The sequence below is a fragment of the Monodelphis domestica genome, chromosome 3 (genome assembly GCF_027887165.1).
Source record: "Monodelphis domestica isolate mMonDom1 chromosome 3, mMonDom1.pri, whole genome shotgun sequence".
NCBI classification, from domain to species: Eukaryota; Metazoa; Chordata; class Mammalia; order Didelphimorphia; family Didelphidae; genus Monodelphis; species Monodelphis domestica.
In genome coordinates, this window is record NC_077229.1 from 501,305,257 (window position 1) to 501,327,442 (window position 22,186).

The 22,186-nt window shown below is 36.0% G+C and overlaps 1 protein-coding gene across 1 annotated transcript in view; it reads right to left on the reverse strand.

The window, feature by feature from the left end:
* The window catches only part of CWC27 (CWC27 spliceosome associated cyclophilin), a 356,165-nt gene that overhangs the window by 38,876 nt on the left and 295,103 nt on the right, over window positions 1–22,186 (reverse strand). The window contains exons 12-13 of the mRNA XM_001366393.4: window positions 19,927–20,036; window positions 11,448–11,551 (exon numbers count right to left, since the gene is read on the reverse strand). Coding sequence (XP_001366430.1) covers window positions 11,448–11,551; window positions 19,927–20,036 — 214 coding nt within the window. The remainder of the gene's footprint in view (window positions 1–11,447; window positions 11,552–19,926; window positions 20,037–22,186) is intronic.

The window sequence follows — 22,186 nt, forward strand, 5'->3', positions numbered from 1 at the left end:
AAATAGTGGGATGGAGGAAGAAGGGTGAGGGAATGTGATTCTTCAGATACTTTGGAATCTGGTTATGAAAAGCCATAAAGTCATACATTTTATCTTGCAGGTAACAGGGATCCAATGACAGTATTAGTTTGTTTCTTTTTAAATCAGGAGAGTAACATCATCAAAGCAATGCTTTAATAATATTACTTTGTATGGGAACCTGGAAGGGGCAGAACCTGAAGGCAAAAAGACTAGTTAGGAAACTATTAAAGTACTTCAAATGTGAAATAAAGATGGGAGTAGTGGCCGTGGGTGCGGACAGAAAGAGATGGGTAGTATCACAGAAAGTATGTCCATCTTTTGTTAAGAAATGGTAGGTATTAAATAAAGTTGAATTCAAAGACTGTGTTGTGTTAGATATAACCATCTTAAGAAAGGTTCATGCTTTACAATGATACTAAAGAGAAAGATATGAAAAGAAAATCCTGTTATGACTTTTTAATGTTACAGTAAGGAAACTGCTATCGGTCACTATACACAAAAGACATGATTTCACCTCAAGTATAATCATAACAATAGTGCTTTAGAATAAGATTTCTATTTAATGACAATCTAATAGTGCAAATGACAAAACTTCAATACTTCTTGATTGGTGTGGGTACTACCTCTACCACTGCAGACTATAGTCAATTTGTACTTACTCATCTTCTATGATTCTGGTCCATGCCCTTCCAAAAATCTTCTGTAGAGGATACACCAATGCACCAGATGCTACTTCATATTTTCTTTGGGTCTTCTATAATTTTTGTGGCTATCAACACAATGCTTGAGCTATTCATCGGTTAGATTTTGGTTTAGGCTATGTGCAGGATGAACTTGATAGGGGAAGGAATCAAGAGGCAGATATGCAGAACTGACTTGCAATACCACTATTCTAGAATAATACTTCTTTCGGATAAGCCATCACTAGAAATAGGATATAGCCTGATCATAACCATCATGGGTTGTTGAGTCACCTGAAATTTTCCGTCTCCTTGCATAATGCCCTTCTACAGCTCCCTAAAGATGAAAGATGGTGCTCTGCAAGGCTTCAGTTTACCAGCTCTTGATGCCTTTGCTATCCTGATTGGTGAATGCCTCACCTTGCTCATTACATCTCGCAGGCCCTGGTAACGTTTCACTTTAACTCTAGGCATTATTTTGCCTGCCATCACATGTATATATCATCCTTCCTATCAAACCTACCAGCTCTGTAACCACAATAAAATCAATACTGCCATTCTTAGTAGAAACAGTATGCTAATCTACCCTTCTATGGCTCTGGTCAACTCTTGTTACTTTCCAAATCAAAATACTCCTCTTAGGCTGCCTCTTCCTATTAGAATATAGTGCCTGATAGTAAGTACTTAATAAATTCATTCATTTATTCATTCATCAATAGATCTGTTATGTGATTTGCAGCCACCTAGCATTATTGGGAAAATATCAGTGTAAAAAAGATGGACTTGGAAGCAGCTTAAGATTGTTATGTGCTACAAAATTTCCCAAATGAACACATTCTGCTCTCCTCCTTCTATGCAATTTTGGGCCCAGTTTACTGTCCATCTGCAGTTCCTGTCTAAGATAAACACACAGATGGATTAACTCATGGTATTGTCTATCCAAGTTCATGTCATAATCTAGGCAATACATATTCTTCATCCACTTGTTTTTCCTGTGTTGTTATGAGCCGGCTCTTTTCTGAATGGTGACAGATTTCATGAGGAAACCTTCTGGTATTTATTCTAGAGCTTGATATAATAAACACAGTATCATCTAAAAATAGAAGAAGATAGAGAATCTGATGATCTATAGGAATTCCTCTTTTATGTGGACTTTGTACAAGAATCTCTAAGGGAGTAGTGATTATATATATATATATATATATATTTTTTTTTTTGGAGGCACACCCTCACTCTGATGGTTATCCTAAGAAAAAGCTAATGGGTAGCTCAGTGGATTGAGAGTCAGGCCTAGAGATGGGAGGTCCTGGGTTCAAATCTGGCCTCAGACACTTCCCAGCTGTGTGACCCTGGGCAAGTCACTTGACCCCCATTGCCTAGCCCTTACCACTCTTCTGCCTTGGAGCCAATACACAGTATTGATTCCAAGATGGAAGGTAAGGGTCTAAAAAAAAAGAAAAGAAAAAGCTAATGATTATACAAGGTTTTAAGGTTTGACAAGTACTTTACATATGTTATTTCACTTGATTCTCACAATAACTTTGTGAAGCATGTATTATTATTGTGCCGGTTTTATAGATGAGAAAAATGAGGTTGAAGGAGGTTAAGTGATTTGCCCAGGTTCAAATATCCATTAAATCAATATCTGAGGTGGGATTCAAATTCAGGTCTTCCTGACTTGAAGTTCTACCACTATATATATACTACATTGTTTCCCTATACTGTTACCTAATTGTTTTTCTTTTGTGAAATCTGTCTTCCCAACTGGTCCATGAGCTCCTCATCCAAGCCTTTATAAGAATGATTTATGTATTTTTTAAGGATATCCTTAATGAAAACATAGGTAAGAAAACTATCTTCTGAGTGTACTATGATTTACATAGTGGTACATGTGGTAGTTCTAGTGACATAACAAAATCGATCCTCTAACAAAGGATGTAAGCTGTCATAAGCATTTGGGTGAATGTCGGTAGTGGTGAGTCCTATGAAGCAAGTCTTAGAGCACAGAATGAGAGGAGAAGGTTACAACCCTTCCAAATCCATACCCATTCCAAAACAGCAGATGAGATGTAATTTGTGGATATTGAGGATGAAGGACCAGGCTAGAACAACTGTAGGAATACCAGATTGGACTGACTGACTCAGAAGATCTGAGAGACAGCTTTATTTGAGTTCCCTTAACTGCCCCTTAAAAACGATGGGCCAAATGGGCCAATCTCTAGGTCTGCTTTAGGATAGAATCACAGCCTTACAGTCTACCCTGGAATCTCTATGAAGTGCCAAAGGAAAAGGGGCCTTTTTCTGTTAGTGAATCTCTGGATCTTAGAGGTGGAATGAGCCTTAGAAATAATTTAGTCTGCCGCTTCACTTCTAGTTGAGGAAAGTAAGGCCTAGGAAAGTTAGAAGATTAGCTTGAACTAATAGCTGGGACTGGATGCCAGGTCTTCTGACTTCATTTGATGTCCACCTAGTAAATTTATATTGGCTGTTCTGCCACCTCCACTCTGACGATTGGAGTTTAGGTTCTGTAGCCCATCCTATTGCTCTTGCTAGGCAGGGGATTTTTTTACTGAGGTGGAAACAAAAATTAAAATGAAATGTTTGGTTTTTGTTATAGCACATGTTGCAAACTACAATTCTCTACCACATGGAAGTTATGCTAAATGCTACATATAAAAGATAAATGTTTAATGCTCTGCCAGTATTTGCGATGGGACATGGCCATGCCCTATAATAATATCTTATGTTGTGATCTGGGCCCATTCAGGACTTAATATTCTTTTTCCATGTGAATTGTTAAGCCTCAGTGATCAGGGTGATGTGGCACACTCTCTTCAATTTCTGGTACTTGTTACTTCTACAAAATTATATATAATAATAAGCACAAGATTACTATGTTAACTCTAATGAAAGGCTTTGAGATTTCTCAGTGCCAAATCCAAAATATTGGCACGAGTGTTCTAGCCTAGCTAGGCCCTCCAAACTTCTGGCACAAATAAGTTGGTTGACAGGCAGATATAGTTGACTGGGGAAAAAGAAAAAGGGCAAGATATAGTAGTAAAATGTGAGAAACCTGGATACAGGTAGAGAAGTTGTCACAAAATATAGAAAAGTCATAGTTCCATCTCAGAACAGAAGTGGCATATATAATATACTAACTATAAGGAGAACAAAACATTATTTCTATTTTTTCGAGCATTTTTTCCAGGAGTGTTTTCTTTAATGAATTCCTTGATTATTGTCTACGATCCTAACCTAACTTAAGGCAAATCTTTAAAATTACATTTGCTTTGGGCAATTTCTCAACTTCAAGTGTTTTTGTAATTCTTATACTTCTAATATAAGTTCTACAAGAGAGAAAGCTGAGCTGCACTTCGACAAAGAATATAAATGTATAGACCTAACTATATACTTATGTTATAATGGGAATTAATAATTTTTTATTTCCATTTATTAAATTTTAATTTGGGGCTCAGGACCATACAGAACATAACAGAAGTCTGTCTTCTGTTAATCTTAACCTCACTTGAACAAATCCTATCCCATAGGATATGAAAATTTACCTAAGGTCTTAAATATTCTTTAGATAAGTCAGAGGAAGAATCTCAACTGTACTTGACTCCTTGGTGACATATAAATCTTCTCTTTCAATCAGCCTTTTTGTGAACCCTAGTAAGTATAGTCTGGAAACTGACTTAATTTTCCTTAAAAGTTGGTGAAACTAGGTATGTTTATGTTTGAGAGTATGACTTTAACTGTTTGTTCAGTTCTTAAGACATGGAATGATTTCTGTAACTTTGATGGCCTAAGAAGAATATATAAGATTTTAATGTATAAAAAATTATTTCTGAGGTTTTGAACAATGATACATATATAACTGCTTGCCAGTTTTGGAAGGGGGGGTATTGGGGGGAATAATGAATCATGTAATCATGGGAAAATATTCTAAATAAAAAATTTTTATTTAATTAAAAAATTATTTCTCTGTCATTCTGATGTCATCTTACCTCCCACCTCCCAAAGGCCTTGTTAGAATTCTAATGCTTGTATTGTTTTCTCTGAGGTTTGAACTTATCTGAACTTCAGCATAATAATAAAACTAAGGTTTTTAATTCTATAATTTCTGCATTGTAGTAAATACATTTGGCACCATTTATCTACCACATAAACTCAGAGAAGAGATAATTCTCCCATAACAATTTCAACACAGATTTAGGTTATAAACTTTCAGGTTAAATGTAGATTTAATAATATGGAAAGAAACCTTGGATCAAACAATATAGTAAATGGTTAAGAATATCTAAGATTAGAGCCCTTTCTATCATCTTTAATTGTTTTCCTAAAATTGTTCCTTTTTCTACATGGGCAACATGGTACTATGAGTAACTATGTTCACTGCAAGAAATTGCTGATAGGCAAGCATTAGAAAATTCTGTGGAGACATTTAAATATATGTCACCACCCAGTTTATGATAAAATCAATAATATGAAAACAATGTCTTGTGTCTAAATGTAAGATTTTTCATAATTGTGAAGGTGTCTGAATGGTTTTCACTCTTTCATTTCTTCCCATGCTTGATGCTAGATAGTTACCAAATGGATCTGAAATCTTTGAATGGCTTCCCAGGGGTGCTGCACACAAGTCGCTTGGGGCTAACAATCACCTACACCTCATGACTCATCATTCATGAGATGAACTCTTACTCTATCACCCTTCAGTTGGTGGGGCGTGAGATTAAAAAAAAATCAAGTGAATGAAGGAAAAGGTGAATTCTTTTATAAGGTTTTAGAATGATAATCAAAACAGTATGGCTTAAAAATGAATATTTTCCTTCAAAGTCTCTTTTGGCTGCTAAATTCTATTTGTGTGTGTGTGTGTGTGTGTGTGTGTGTGTGTGTGTGTTCCTTTATAGGAAACTCGGTATGAATGACATTGGATATTCCCTAATATCCACTCTCGGAAATGCCCATTTTGTTGTGTAAGGAGCAGGTGGCTTTCTTTTATAAAAAGCTCTCCAATTTGCTGTCAGACACAACCTCAGAGCCTTTTCAGGGCTAACCTAGCTTTATCTGACCAAACACAAACTGGCATATGGACTTCATCCACACAGTCATATGAGTCCCTTGGCTGTAGCCTTCTGACATGTGTCTACTCAGTTTTGTAAATTCCAAGCTCGGGGAAGGATTCTCTAGTCATTCCAGTATGTGACACAGTGGGGCTCAAGGAGTAGAGTGGCACTGAGTCCCAACACAGCTGCTTGACAGTCCACTGCCAGTCACTGCCACCAAATACTGGCAGCATCGCTCCCAAGAAATAATCTTGGAAATTTTTTACTTAAAATTTTCTATCATGTGCTTCTGCTTAGATATCCTAATAACACTTCCTCAAATGCCTTGTTACACAGTGAAATCTGGTAATAATTATCAAGCACCATACACACTGTTTATAATAGAATCATATTTCTTTTTCTTCTTCTCCTCCTCTAGACTCTCTCTTTTTCTTGCAAAAAAAGTGGAACGCTGCTGAATAGTACCCAAATGTCTATTGTACACCATGCCAATACAGCAGCTCAGCCAAAAATGTGAAGGGAAAAGTTTGCCAAGTAAAAGAAAACATAACAAATTGGTAATGGTTTCTATCTTGACAGAAAATGAAAATGATCCCTCAATGTGTGGCCACTCATGTGGACACATAAAAATGTCTTAGAAGCAATCATTTTACCTCAGATAACAGACCCTGACAGTATAGTACAACACATTGGCTGATTTTTCACTTCTCAAAAAAGCAGAAACCATGACCTACCAAATGGTCTAGGAACCATGTAATTTATGCATAACACGCACGCACATGCCATGCCCTCATAATATTTGGTACAAATCATCCTAAGTATATGACTTCTTTTTGTTGCATTGAGATATACTTCACAAGAGGGTCTCAGTCAAAAGAGGTTTCTGAAAGCTGAACTAGCTCAATTTGATCAGACTTCCCAAACTGACTGAGAGCGCTGACAGAGGAAGAAAATGGTTCTACACACACAGCGATAAGCATCATTTCTTTTTATGCATGTAGTTGATACTGATAATAAAAAAGAGCAAGTAAATTGTATTAATAATAATAATAAAAAAATAAAAAAATAATAAAAAATAATTATGGAGACCATGTAATTCATGTGGTCCTATAAAAGATGGTATATGTCACAGCTACTTACTGTGAGTTAAGTAGCCATAGTTATTCTGAAAGAAACATTTGCTAATGCCCCCTGACATGTGCACAATATCTAATGAAGTAGGATACTTAGGTGATAATAATGGAAATAACAAAAAGGGGTGCCTCTACTCAAGACTTGCTAAAGACCATTTCTGAAGGTCAGAGAGAATTAGCTAACATTAAAGACTCATCCTTTGTAGGCTACGGGTTTTACATTTGGTTTGATTTTTTAATGAATCTGTAAATTATATATTTCACAGTGAGACCACAATAAAATATAAATACCTCACTTTTTAGGACACATAACTGATATCTGAAACTCACGAGGAATAGAAAATGGGAGATCATAGGATAAAAGAGTTAGGAAGAACCTTGAAAGGATATGTGTTTTGTCAAGCTTGAAAGTCAACTTGAATTTTGTGTGTTATAATTTTCAAATTAAACTTGTGGGGTTTGAATTTGTTGGTGACTTTCCTGTTCAATATAAAAGGACTTAAATGGCTTATAAAAAAGGTCAAAAAACAATTATGGGGCACCAAATAACTTAAAAAAACCTAACTAAAACATTTTTGTGACTTAAGTGTAAATGAATTAGAAACATATGGATCATATTTCTTCTAAAAATAAGTATAGATTTAAAAATAAGGGAAAAGCTATGGCATATTTTGTGGTGGCTGAATCCAAAGCATTTGAGAGACATTCTGAAACATTCAAGAAACCGAGATGAAGTGAAATTTATCTGGTCATAAAACCAAACCAAACCATAAGATTTGCCTATAAAAATACAATGATCTCTTTATGCATAGATTTTCAGATAATCAACATTTACTGAGCCCTCATAATATAGGCAAAACCAAGGGGAGAATTGTAGGCAATGAGTTATAGTTCTTACCTTCCAAAGATTTATAATTAATGAGAAAGGATCAATACAAGTGTGTGTATACATATATACAAATACACATAAGATAGAAATATATACATAAGCTGTAAAGATAAATTAATATTATAAAAATCTTTAAAGGTGATTTTCCCCATAACAAAGCTATATATGAACAGACACATGCACAAATACTTTCAGTGTGACTGAAGATATTGGTATGACTTCATGAATGAAAAAAGCATGTATTATAGGCTGTCTGCAGAATACTACACTACACTAAGGGTCAGGAGCACAAATAGAAAACCAGAAACTGTTCCTCCTTTAAAGAAGCAAACCTTTTAATAGAGGAATTTAGCTGCAAATCAGAGGGAAAAGTCCAATGATTCTCGGGAGCAGGGGGCAGTGGCAAAGAAGATGGTAATGCATCTTTAATATAATTTCCCCTGACAAAATCATTTTTTTTTTTACACAACCATTTCAGGTAGACAAAGACTTTAGTGGGGAAAACTTTCTTTTCTGAGTCTTTGGTGTCTATGGTTGCTATGGTTGCTGATCTCCATAAGGGTTGCTTCCCTGGATGATAGCTGTGGGCTTAAGTAGGATTAGTGGTCTAGGGGGTAGAGGTAGGACTGTTCACAGAAGCTATTCCTGGGGCTCTTGGGCTTACTTGCTCATTGGTAGTATTTGGTCAGAGGCTGGTGAGGATGGTAGCCAAGATGGTAGGTCCTTCCTTCAGAGCAGCTATTTCCTTAAATGATGGCTAGAGGCCAGGCTGTAGACTAGTAGGCACTGCTATTTACAGGATTCTTAGGCTTCCTAGCAAGGTCTGAGGGGAAATGGTAGATGAGGTGATAACAGTGGTTTAACTTACCTGGCACATGCTGTCCCTCATCCCTCCCTCGGGGTACCTTGCTAAATCATTAATCATTTAATTTGTACCAGCATCCCCAAATATTTAGGAAGTTCTAAAAATTAGTCAAGTTTGTACTTGCTTGATTATATTCTCATGTTTTAAAAAAGTGGATTCTTCCCAAATTCCTCTCCCCCCACCCTAGATTGTAAACTCCTCTTCAAGGACAGTGAACTTATTTGTCTTTGAATTCTTTAGTATCCTGCTTACTCCTCCAGGACTCATAACTTGTTAGTGCTCAACCAACCTTTTTAATTGACTCATTTTATGAAGAACTGGAATCTTGAATAAAATAGGGAATGAGATATGATACTTGATTTAGTAGAGAGGAAGGGTTATTTAACATTAGGGGGAAGTTATGGCAAATGTGATGGCTCATAGGCTAGAGAGGGGTGTCATAGGTGGAGGAGGTGAATCTGATCCAGGGTGTTTTGGGAGAAAAAGTAGCTTACATTAAAAAAGCTACTCAAATTTCATATGAAGCACAGCTAAGGACAGAGCAGTTTGATAATGAAAAGAAAAATTCTCTCTCTCTCTCTCTTTTTTTTTTGGCCAGCACTGAATAAAGTTAAGAACAGAAGCAGATGGTCTTATATTCATTATTTCATAACATGGTTTTAAAAGTCCAAGCAGTATTCAAAAGACAAACATGATAGGATACAAACAGGATAGGAACCAGAGGATTGAAGAAAGGTTCAGAATTACAGAATTAATTAGAATCAGGATTACAGAATTAATTTGTAGGTTTTTAAATTTTGAGAGGGAACATAAAGAAGAGAAGTCAAATGTTAGGGGAATTTTATGGGTCTAAAGGGTGCATGAACAAATGTGACCTTTAGGAGATTGCTTTTATTTTAAAAAAGACAATGAAAGTTTTCTCTTAGATTGAAACTTCCAGTTACCTAGATTATAAGTCTCTTTGATAAAGGGATCAGTACTAGGATGCTAAAATCTAAATCAGAGCTGTCAAACATGTATAGACTCACATTATTCCTGAATGTGGCCCAATCAGATTAAAATGTAACTGGAACTAAATAAACAAAAATACCATAGAACATAATGTTAATGTGGGGCTTTAAGTCAAGAAACAGCCAGCAGGGAACCTCCATTTCCATCTGATTTGGGCCTCAATGCTCTAAATGACTAAGATGCCTGTGTGTTCAAGGCAAGAGCCCTAAAGCTGATATCAGAAGACTGAGATTTTAGTCTTAGATTGGTGATTTGCTATTTGTATGATACTAGGAAGATCATTTTACCTAACCGGGTCTCCCTTTCCTCATCTTTTAAAAGGAGGTTTTATTAGATGATTTTTAAGTATTTTCAACCTCTGAATCTAATGACATTGAGGACCTGGGGCTGTTGGTTTTATCATCAAAGTCCCAAAGTTCAACATGAGAAGTTAAAAGTTTCTGTTTTAAGACTGATAGAAGTTTCACAATGTATATTTCTTGCTCTCAAAAACTGATGACTTATTTGATTTCATCAGTAAGTCAGCAGTGGCATCTCCTTATTTGAGGCGTGAAGAAACTGATGCTTTCCTGCCCAGGTTAATAATAGGCAATATGATGGAGAGAAAGATCACTGGGCTGAAAGTGAAGAAATCTGAATCCTAGTCAAGGGTCTGATGCTCATTGTACGACATGTGCTGAGGAATACGGTCAGCCCTACATCTACTCTCTAGACCACTGATCCTGCTTTAGCCTATAATCACTGTCCAAGTAGGCAAACCTTGCGGAGATCAGCAACCATCACCACCAAAGATTCAGAAAAGAAAGTTTTCCCCACCAAAGCCTTTATTTTCTTCACCAGCAAGATGAGCTGGGCTGGACTACATCCATATTTCTTAAACTGTCTTTCACGGAAACTGGTGTTCCATGCAAAGTGAATATGAACTCCATAAGAAAATTCTAATGGCATCAGTATTTTTTCTTTCTTCTAAAAGATTAAATATGAATTATATCTAAAATTGCTTGCTATAGATGATGGGAAGAAGGTATGAAAAGGTCTTCTATTTTGATCCATATTTTCCCTAAACTCTATTTCTTCTAGGGAATGCTCCGTAAGTCTAGCCTCCTCAACCACCAGCATTTATGGGTTCATCAATAAATTTCAAACTCAAAAATACTTTTTAGACAAACCGGTCTGGGAAACCGTGGGCTAGATAAACCAACACTCATCATTTGTTATTTAAAATGGGTTTTCTAGGTGTAAAAAAGAAAAAAACACAACCAGAATTTAATATGTTGCCAAACCATTAAGTGAAGCCTGAGCAGAGCCATTCCCTGCTGAAGAAGTGTTCCAACTGCTGCTTTAGCTTAGAGGAGTAATCTCTGCTCTTCCCCCAGCCAAACTGTACACATTTACTTCATGATGCTTTTCCCAACTCCAAGTCTTTGCTCATACTATTTCTAATAATTTGAATTCCCTTCTTTCCCTTTACCTGTTGATTTTCTCCATATCTCTTAAAACCCATACACAAGTGCATTTTCCCAAGGAGCCAATGGCATTTTTCACCACAGACCTCACCAGAAACTTTGTTTTCATCTCTCTTATGCACTAATCATATATTATTTTGTATTACATTTATTTGTTTGTATGTTGCATTCCCTTATCCCTTATCTGCAAATGCCATGAGAATAGGGATAGAACAGTGATATGAAAATAGTAGGTAACTGATACATGTTTTTCAGAATAAATTAAATTCCCTGTTTTTAAAAATAGGTAATTTCAATAAATCAAAGACCTTACCATCCTTCGTCATCTTCTGCTTCAGTTTCAGAAGTTTCATTTTCAGGAGTTTCTGCGATGGCCTGAGTGAGTTTAGATTTAAACTGGTTCAACAATGCTAGTGTCTGAAATAACAATAAATTTTTGTTAATTTTCTGCCGATATGTGCAATTTTTAAAAGGTTTACTACTATTTGAGAACATCAACAGATACAACAAATAAATTAAAATCCTTATGGTGACATAACTTCTGCATACAATTCTACTTGGCACATAGTTCTTAAATGTTTTTTTTTTCATAAATTCATTCATTCACAAAAAATGCTTTGATGTTGAGAACAAAAAAGAAATTATGAAATATACTATGAAGATATTGTCTATGTGAAATTTTTTTTATTTGCATTGAGATTTCTCAGATCAGGCTGGTGGCACTGCTCTTTCTAATAAACTTTCTTCTCTTTGCCTAATATTTTGAGGTAGAGGAAGAGACTCAGTTCCCCATTTTCAAGCTTTAATACATACTATTTACTTTGCATGAATGGAAAATTAATTTTTTTTGCATTTCTCATATTAACGTTAACTAATTTACTGATACTCAACACTTTCAATACCCATGTCAACTGTTTATATTTTTTAATATATAGTTTTATCAAGAGAGAGGTCTACCACATATACAGACAACTCTCAATTATTTACACTAACAATGCTTAGTCACACATTCATTAAAATAATGAAGACAACATTTCACTTGATTATGGGATTTCACTTGATTATGGGAAACATTTAGAAATGGATACATAATCAAACAGTCAGTCATTGATCTCCTTTGCTTTTGGCCTCAGTCTCAGACCAGAGCTCTAGGACCTGGCTGTGGAGCAAGGAAATTACATCATTTAGATCCAGGAAGAAATCTGTAGCTATGGAAGAATCCAGAAGTATCCAGGAAGAAACAGTAGCTATGCTCACTATATTATCTTTTATCTTTATTGGCTTTTTTAAAAAGATTTCTATCTCCTTGTATTGCTCTTATAACATCTCTAAAAAGCAAGTCAGGTTAGTAATTATTATCAGCTTATTTTACTGGTGAAAAGACAATTAGGCATAGGCACTAAGTGAGCTAGCTGCCTATGGTAGCAGAACATGTCATTGTTAATGCTGGAATTAAGACTTAAGTTTTATGATTGGCAGTCCAGTGTTTCATATTGCCAGAAATATGAAATGAAAATATAGAATCCCACATCTGCAAGCTTTTAAGTTAATGAAATTTCTAAAATAGAATAATGAATCTGATTCTCCAACTCATAGGCTAGATATCAGCCTTGCATAAACCTGGAACAGGCTTATTAGTTTATGTAGGAGGAGATGGAGCAGAAAGAATTCTAACTGTACTAGAAGTGATACAATAGTTTTCATGCCCACGTGGCTCCCATAGTATCTGGGGTACAGAAGAGGTTGCGACTGGTCAAAGTGATTTAATGGGAGTCTTTAATTTCCTGCTAGTCATAATGGATATATGATTTAAAACTTAAGATTTCTCTACTTCATTAAACATAAAATTCAAATTTTAATTTGTTCCAGTGGCCATAAAGGAGGCTGAAGCAGGTACTGTGGAGCACTTGGAGTGTGATAGGACATAAAAAATCCTAAGGTTATCCACTGCATCCCAAGTTATCACCAGCTGTCCTGATTTTTATCTTGTCACTGTACTTTGATGACTCTGGAAAAGAGTAAGGCTGATGACTCTGTTTAACTCTGCCTCACTTAAATCAAATTAATTTACTAATAAAGATATTGCCCCATGATGTTTCTGGTCCTTTTCAAAATGAAGGATAAATATAATACTGTAAAAATGAGATCTTTGTCCACTAACTTATGAGTAGATATAATGCAGGAGTTGAATAATATCAATCTTGACATTCTTGCTATAAATGAAATCAGAAGATGAAAGGAAGTTGTAGCTAAATGGTAGGATATCTCACAGCCTATTAATTACATCAATAAAGCAGGAATTGACAGAGGTGTTTTGTTGTATACAAGAAACATTATTTCATGGACTCCTAGTTGTTATATATAATAGTAGTAATTATAAGTATTTGCCAAAAGACCATCATAAAATAATTGCATCTTCTGTACCAACAATGATTGCTAATAATGAAGTGGTAGAGAACTTCTACAAAGAAGTCGATAAGGCCTTCAAGATCAAATAATGGTACAATATTGGGCACATAATCATTAGTGGGCATCCCAACACTAAATCTGCAGCTTTTGTTACTAGCAGAGCTGTAGCAGCTACTCCCCTAAGATATGGTGGTGCTCCAGCAGCTGAGTAATATGCAATTGGATGCTATATTGGTCCTAAAGCTTGTGTTAATATGCCAGAAGCTACTCTTTTTCTTTCATGAACATGCAGAGTGAACAGTTTCTTATAATCAGGGAAGCCTAAAGGTGGAGCTGACAAAATTGCCTGTTTCAACTTAGTAAGCACTGCTAGGTGTTCTGCATTTAATTTCAGTGGTTCTGTAACTATATCTTTCGCCAACGCTATAAAGGGTTTGGTGATTTCCCTGTAGCAAGGAATTCACTGCCTACAAAAACCAGTAGTTCCCAAAATTGATCTTGTCTTTTCATTATGGGGGACTCAATTTTTGGGTGTCTTCAATATGTTTTGGAGAAATGAAACATGTACCTTTTGCTCAAACAAATACTAAATACTCCACTTTTGGGAGATACTACTGAACTCGCATCAGCATTTGGCGAAGCCAAGAGTAAATCATCCACAAAATGTTTCAGTTGGCTCTCCTTAAATTCAATATTTGCTAAATTTTGAGTTAAAATTTGGGAAAACAAGGTTGGGCTTTCTACATAACCTTGAGGCTCCTGGCACCATTGTATATTGAGACCCTTTCCAGGTAAATGCAAATATTTTTTGGGAATCTTCATGGATGGGTTATTTTAAAAAGGCAGAACAGAGATCTACTACTGTGAAGTATTTAGCATTGCTGGGAACAGATGAAATAATAATTAATAGACTGGGGATTACAGGATGTCTTTTGATTACATGGTTATTAATAGCTCTCAAATCTTGAACAAATGTACATACCGGTTTTCCGTTTTCATCTAATTTTGGTTTCTTAATAAGCAAAGTAGATGTATTATATTCTGATTTGCAGGGAATTATTATCTTCTGCTTGATTAATGAATTTATCACTGGGGTAATTCCTTTGATGACTTCTTTTGACAATGGATATTGTGAAATAGACGGAGGTGGACAACCTCTCGTCCTAATCTGGACTGGAAGAGCTGATTTTAGCAGGCCTATATCAGTGGATGATGTAGCCCAGAGAGCTTTGGGTATGTCTGTTGGTATTTTAAAAAATTCAGTTTTATCCATTTCTTGATTATCTAAAAAGACTACTGGGAACAAATTCAAAGATTCTTCTAGTAATTCTAATATAATATCGCCATCTTGGGTACATACTATTGTGACTCTTAATTTGCACAACAAATCCCTCCCTAATAGATTCTTAGGGGAGTTAGGCATTAATAGGAATGGATGCTCCATGGATAAAGGTCCTACAGTCACCATTTGTGGTGAAAGCTTTTGGACATAGTTTTTGAAACTCCGACAACATTAATTGAGCCAATGGAATTACAATTTGAATCAGGTGTACTCATTAAAACAGATCTTGATGCCCCAGTATCTAACAGACAATCATATAATGTATTTCCTACTTTGAGAGTTACATGTGGGTTCAGTGCTGTCTATAGGAGAATGAACTGGTATTAGTATGGATATTACATCTGTATCTGGAAATTCAAATGTTTCAATATTTGATTCTCTAGTCCTTTCTCCCTGTTAAACCTTCATAATGGACTGTATGCACCTTTCTGATATTCCTCTTTTTGAGGAGGATTTACATTTTGGTTTTGGTTATTGCGTGGACATGCCCCACTTCTGATATATTGTAACAATTCATTTATGTGACAGAGGCTGGCACATAAGAAAAGTGTGTGGATCTGATCACCTCGATGGGGGAGGGGCCCGAGGAGTTTGGAATCTTGAGGAGGAGAAGGTTCTCTTCAGAAGAGCAATTAGTCTCTCAGTTGGAAGAAGCCGAAGAGAGAAGGTTGAAAAAGACTTTCTCCTGAGGGTTACCCACCTTTTCCTGCTTTTAACTGGAAATTTTTTCACCAAGCATTTCCCAATTGAGGAGAAACTTGAGAGGGGGCATTTTGAATCTCTGTCAGACTTTACCTCAGCTCCTGTTGCCCTGGGTCTGAACTGTGGCCAAGGGGCCAAACCCAGGGTGAGTCAACCTGACTATCTCTCAGGGGGCTCAGGCTGTCAAAGCCCAAACTAGAGGAGGGAAGGAAAAGGGTTTTAGATAGAGACAGGGACCCCCCTATCCCCACTTTCCTTTCCCATTCTTTCCCCTGCCAGTTATTCCTTTGTATTACCCTGATTTAATTGACATTAGTTATCTTTTCCCCAAGTTGTGAATCAAGTGTGAGTGAGCAGATCAAGGAGAGACCCTTTGGTCTCGGTAGTGGAGGGGGGACAAGAGGGACAAGAGCAAATCTGGGAGAGCAGCCATAGCTAAGGAGGGAAGGCAAAAGGGGGAAAATCTTCAAACCCCCTCTCCTTTCTCTGAGTCAGTCCTAAACACCAGCTGTCCACTCCTAGATCCTGTTCCTTTACCATCCCCAAACCTTTTCTCCATTACATCTGCTGTCAACCCTGATCCCCACTTTGAGACAGGATATCTCTTCTCCTCTCTCTCTTTTCAATACACACTTCTGATATATTGTAACAATTCACTTACTTAATTTTGGTTATTGGGTATATCGTTGTTTCCATAATTGCTATTCCTAAAATTGCATCTAAAATTGTTGTTGTACCTAAAGTTGTTCTTAAAATTTCCACCATTACTCCTAAAATTACTAAATACTTGATTCCAGCATCTACGATTGATCATTAGATGTTCCCTTTGCCCACACAAATAACATGTTGGTCTTTGCTTTGTGTATTCTTTTTAAACCCTATATCTAAGAATCTTCTTGTCTGACAAGGCAGGCCTAAATGTATCTAGTCTATTATTAAATTTCACTATCTATCTCAACTATCTAATAGATAAACATTTATCAGTAATAAATTTTTTAAAGTAATTCTTCTATAATGGTCAGTTGAAACTGTCTGTCACACACAGACACAAACAGTTCTACAGCTGCTCTCAAAGTGCTGTGGAGAAAAGGCCTCAGAGTTAGAATTCTTCTCAATCTGTATCTAAATCCCAAATCCTCAAAAGGAACTTCCAGATCTTCTTGCCTAAATGAATGATACAGCAGCCCCCCAAAACTCCTGCTCCTTGAGAAGCCAGAGAAAATGGAGTGCAGTCTCTTACCTGCCCTCTGTCTTTATAAAAACTGTTATTAAAGAGATGGGGTGAGATTAAAAATACTTTTGCTCTTACAAAGACAGACTAACATTAAATAAAACTCTTTATAACACTCATATAGCTGAAAACCTTATCTGCATGGAGCATGGAGAAAGCCATGGAGGTCCTCCTTTTGCATATGTAAGACTTGAGACCTTCTAGAAAATGAGATTAAATTTGCACCTTTCTCCTTAAATTGAAAGGGATCTAGCTGTCTTCCCTAAAAGCAAAATGGGTTTGGGGCTGGTATGTGCTCAGAGAGATGGGGCTGTAATGAATGAAAAACAACCCCCTGGCATTTACTGCCTCCTGACTTCAAGACTTGTCACCCTCTGGCTGCTTTACAAAGGTAATAGAGGACAATGGGATTTAGAAAAGCAAACAGAATTAGAACAGGACATATCTGAGTCTGGATTGAGAAGATCTACGTGGAGGCATCTCTACTTGGCATCCACAGAGGAATGAATTGCTCCATCTCTTGGCTTCCCTGAAAGGAATGAATGCTGAACCACTCACAGAGTTGTTCCCCAGCACAAGATCCTTTAGGCTGTTAGAAGCTACTCCAAAGATGTGTGCCTCAAAAGACCACACTCACTGCGTCAACAAGGTCTCCTCTGTATAAGGGTGATTTCTTAGCAAACTGCAGTGGTAGAGAGACTATGGTGCTTCTACAATAAATGATTTAATGGGTTTTGCTCATCTTAACAGACAACCCTTCAGGGTAGCTTAAGATTTTTATATATGGTATCCTAACAACTCTGTGAGGCAGGGAGTATAAATATTGTTTGCTCTAGTTTACAGAGGAGGAAACTGATACTTGGATAACTTATTCAAAGTGAGGTTGCCAGAGAAATAGTTGGGATTTGAACTCATTTATCCTGAACTCAAGACCCATTCTTTCTCCACTAGATTTTCTTCCCTCTGAATGGGAAAATTTATTTGATGTGCAGCACTTTATTTCCACAAACTACATAGAGTACTTTAATTTTCTATAATTACAATTTTCTCTATCTGACTTTTGTTGAAAGTTCTCCTATGATCAATTTCATAAGCTAAGCAATGAAGTAAAATGTTCCCTAAAAGTAATTAGATGCCATTTATTATGTAGTTCTTAATTAGACTAATTTACTGAAATAGATAGGATGAAACAGATTAAATTTATTTTCATTTTATCTGTTTTATTTATGTGACTAAAAAGGCATAGTTTCTTAACTGGAATAGCTTGAGAAGAGAGAGCAGTATGAACAGTTTTGAGGGCTGCTGAGTATTTCAGTTAAAGGCAATAACCTAATATGATGCATAACAGGAGATGGTTACTCCATTAAGCCTTAAATGTCCTAGTGAATATAATGTCATGCTAGATGTAGAGCTCATAGATAGGTATCCTATCTTCCTTCACTTAAAAAAAAAATGTATCTGATATTCCTAAGCTTCACCAAATGTGACCTGCAATGAAAAGCATTCTATATGGATACTACCAAACCAATTTGTGACCCCAAATCTTGTTTAATTCAGAATTCTGAAGAGATATTTACTGGAGGCATATGGCTCTGCAGATAAGGCAAGCTGGCATGTGAAGAGCAGGGTTTTACATAGAACCTTTACTAATTACTGTAATTTCCTGCCTATTGCCCATTAGACAGAGGTGATTTCAAAGGGTCTGACAATTTGTGGTTTTGCAAACTGTCAAACTATAAGCCAAAGCTGACATAAGTAACACACATATACATGTATATGTATAGATAGCCTTTCTTTCTATCCTTAACTGCCTTGATATATATAACTAACAGTGGAGTTCCCAAATCAAACTTTATGGACATCTTACTAACATTTTTTTTATAGGCAATGGGAGTCACGGGACTTGGCCAGGGTCACACAGCTGGGAAGTGTCTGAGGCCAGAGTTGAACCTGTGACCTCCTGTCTCTAGGATTGGTTTTCAATTCACTGAGCTACCCAGCTGGCCCCCATCTTACTAACTTTTAAAGCATCATTCCAAATGATTTTGCAGAATGGTTGGACAATTCATACCTTCATCAACAGTACATCAGTGAGACAACTTTCCAATAGTCAAACATTTATTATTTCTACCTTTTCCATTTTGTCAATTTTCTGGGTATCAAGTGAGACTAGAACTTTGTGCTTTGCTATTTTTATTAGTGATTTGAAACAATTTTAAATATGGTGGTAAATAGTTGGTGATTATTTTTGCTAAATGTTTACATCCTTTGACAACTCATTTTTACTGAGAAGGTTTCTTGGTCATATATTTACCTTGAATATCAAACTTCATTAGAAAAATATTATGCAAAGAATTTTTTCTTTAATCTACAGTTTCCTTTATTATCCTAAATGATTTTGTCCATGAAACAGCTTTTCAATTTCATGTAACCAACATCATAGCTTTTATTTCTATGTTTAATATAAATTTATCTTGGTCACAATGGATGATCATTTTTAAAAAAAGATTGTAATATTTTTGTTGAGATTTTCTTTATATTTTTACATCAATATTTACCAGTGAAACTGGTCTATGGAATTATTTTCTCTGGTTTAGGTATCAGACTTGTATTTCTCCAATAAAAATTTTGGTAGAATGTTTTTTTTCTCAGTTATTGAGAATAATTAGTGCATTACAGGTACCAAAAATGATCTTTAAATGTTTGATATAATTCACTTGTTAATCCATCTGCAACAGAGTTTGGATTTTCCTTTCATTGTCCTACTAAGAATCTTTCTTTCTAAAGAGGTGGCACTTTCCAGATACAGAATAAGGAAAGTTTTTTTTTTTTTAATTCAGATTTATAATTTAATTGGAATAGGAAACTATTCCCTCTACCAACACAGAACCTACTCTCTGAAACTGTACCACTGAGGCACTGAGACACTTGTTCTGGGACACATCACCAGGATGTGTTAGGTAGTCCAGGTTTTCCTGACTACAAATCTGGTTCTCTCTACTTTCTATACTAAGCCACTTTTCCTTCAACTCAAGATATATCTAACATAAAATCAAGAGGTAGCCAACCCTTTCAGGCATGTCTCTAGGGAAGCTTTTGAATAGTTACCTGTTCTTCCCGGGATGATCCTTTCTTTGGCTGTTGTTTCTTTAAAACTTCGTATTTTTTCTTTTCTCTTCTATATTCTGCAACAGCACTATCTGAAGCATCATCTTCCTCTGAGGAATAAATGAATATTTAAAAACATAGTTTAAAATTTCAATTATTCTAAGACTTCTTATGCTCATGGCAACAATTAAGATACAGAGACACATGGAAAGACATATCAATGGTTAAAAAGGTAAGTAAGGAGAACAAGGAAAACAACATACACAATAAGTATTGCAATGTAAATGGAAAGAACAAAACCAAATAATCAAAACTGAATGCAGTTAGAACAAATAATAATTAAACGTGGCTCCAAAAAACAAATATGAAAAGATTCCTCTCCCTATTCTTTTAAAGAGGAAGGGGTTTTGTAGGTATTAAACAGTATATTTATCATCAAACTTTTTCAATATGTTGATTGGTTTTCTAAGTTGTTTTTCATCTTTCACTTTTTAAAAAAATTCTTTGCTAAGTCATGCCTCTGTGGAGGATAAAGGCAAGGGATGCATGGAGAAATTTAGCTGATATAAAAACAAAAGACTTCAATAAAAATCTATTTATTTTAAAAAGGCAAATATATGAAATCTGCAAAATGGACCTAAAAGTCTTACTACTCCAAATTCTTTTCTCAAAGAATAGCAACTACCCTTCAACTGACCAACTAGATTTCATAATTTCTTGAAATTCTGCCTTTGCTATTTACTACTGATTTTATGATTAAGGGGTTTTCTTTGAAGAGTGCATTGTTGGTTTTGATTTTTATAGCCAATATTTACTTTTAGTTGGATCATTTGTGAAAGAGATGTGGAGATCTGTTCTCAGATAATGACTAATTAAAACAATTTGCTATTTGTAAGTATTTATTTCATAAACTCACTGTTACCTAATGACAACAAAAAGAAAATAGAGGCCATTTTCCTCAGGTCCTTCTTTTCTACTCTAGTTAATAGACGTCACTGATATAATTTCCCATTTTTTACTCCAAATTTGGTTAAGAAGTGGGTCTTCTTTTTGAGGTAAATATCTCTTTTTTTACCTCTGATCCCAGTTCTTATAGTTTTTTGCCCCAACAATAATCATCTCCTCTCTAATCTTTAATTTCTCTCTGACTGCTAGGTCCCCCATTTCCTCACTTGACCTTGCTATAGTCTCACGCTATCATCCCATACCCTTTTTCATTGCCAAGTTCAGAGAAGGAGCTATTTCTGTTCTTTCCTTGCTACTTTCTTCCCTCTCTCACTCACTTTTAAATCCCTTCAAATCTGGCTTCCATGTCCCTCAACTAAACCTGTTCATTATAAAGTTATCACCAATCTCTCAAATGCCATATCTGATAGCCTTTTCTCAAACCTTATTCTGCTTGACTTATCTGAAGAATGTGACTTTAACTAACCTTTCCTCTTTATATTTCTATTACTGTTCTCTCTTGGTTCTTCTACTTAACTGATATCTTCTCAGGTTTCTTGTTAGATCATAAGATCTATACTCTAACTGTAGGTGACCAAATGGCACTGTCCAGGCTCCTCCTCTTCCTCTTCTCTGTCTGTCTGTCCATTACCTCCCATGCTAAGAATACACGATTTGGCATTGGTCTCTCCTTGGTTCCAGGGCCAAGTCACATGCCCCAGATACTTTAAAATGGATGTCTCACTGGCAGGCCATACTCAACATATTCAAAACAGAACTCAACTTTCCTTCTAAACACTTTACTTGCAAACTTTCCCATTTCTCTGTCCTTCAAGTTATTTGGGTTTCCAGCTTCAGTGTTAACCCTTGATTCTTCACTCTTCCTTCACCCCACATACCCAATCAGTCCCATCAAGTCTTGTTAATTCGTCTTCCACAGCACCTCTGGTACTGATTTCCCATTCTCCACTCACAGAGCCATTACTCTAGTAGTTCCCTTTTCCATTGTTGCAGATGTGGTCCTGTGAGGGTCTTCCAATTGCTGCCTACTTTCTTTTCTTTCTCCTCAATAAATACTCCACATAACTTTTAAAGTGATTGCCCTTAAGCCTAGATCTGACCATGTCATTCTCCTGTTCAGCAAATTCCAGTGATCCCCTTCTGCTTCTGGGATCAAATATAAACTCTTCTGTTTGCCATTTAAAATCCTTCCCAACCTGGATCCATCTATTTTTTCATTCTTGATCTTGATGCAAATATACCTTTTTGACACTTTCTTCTCCCTTGCATTTCTATTACCACAGTCTCACCTAAC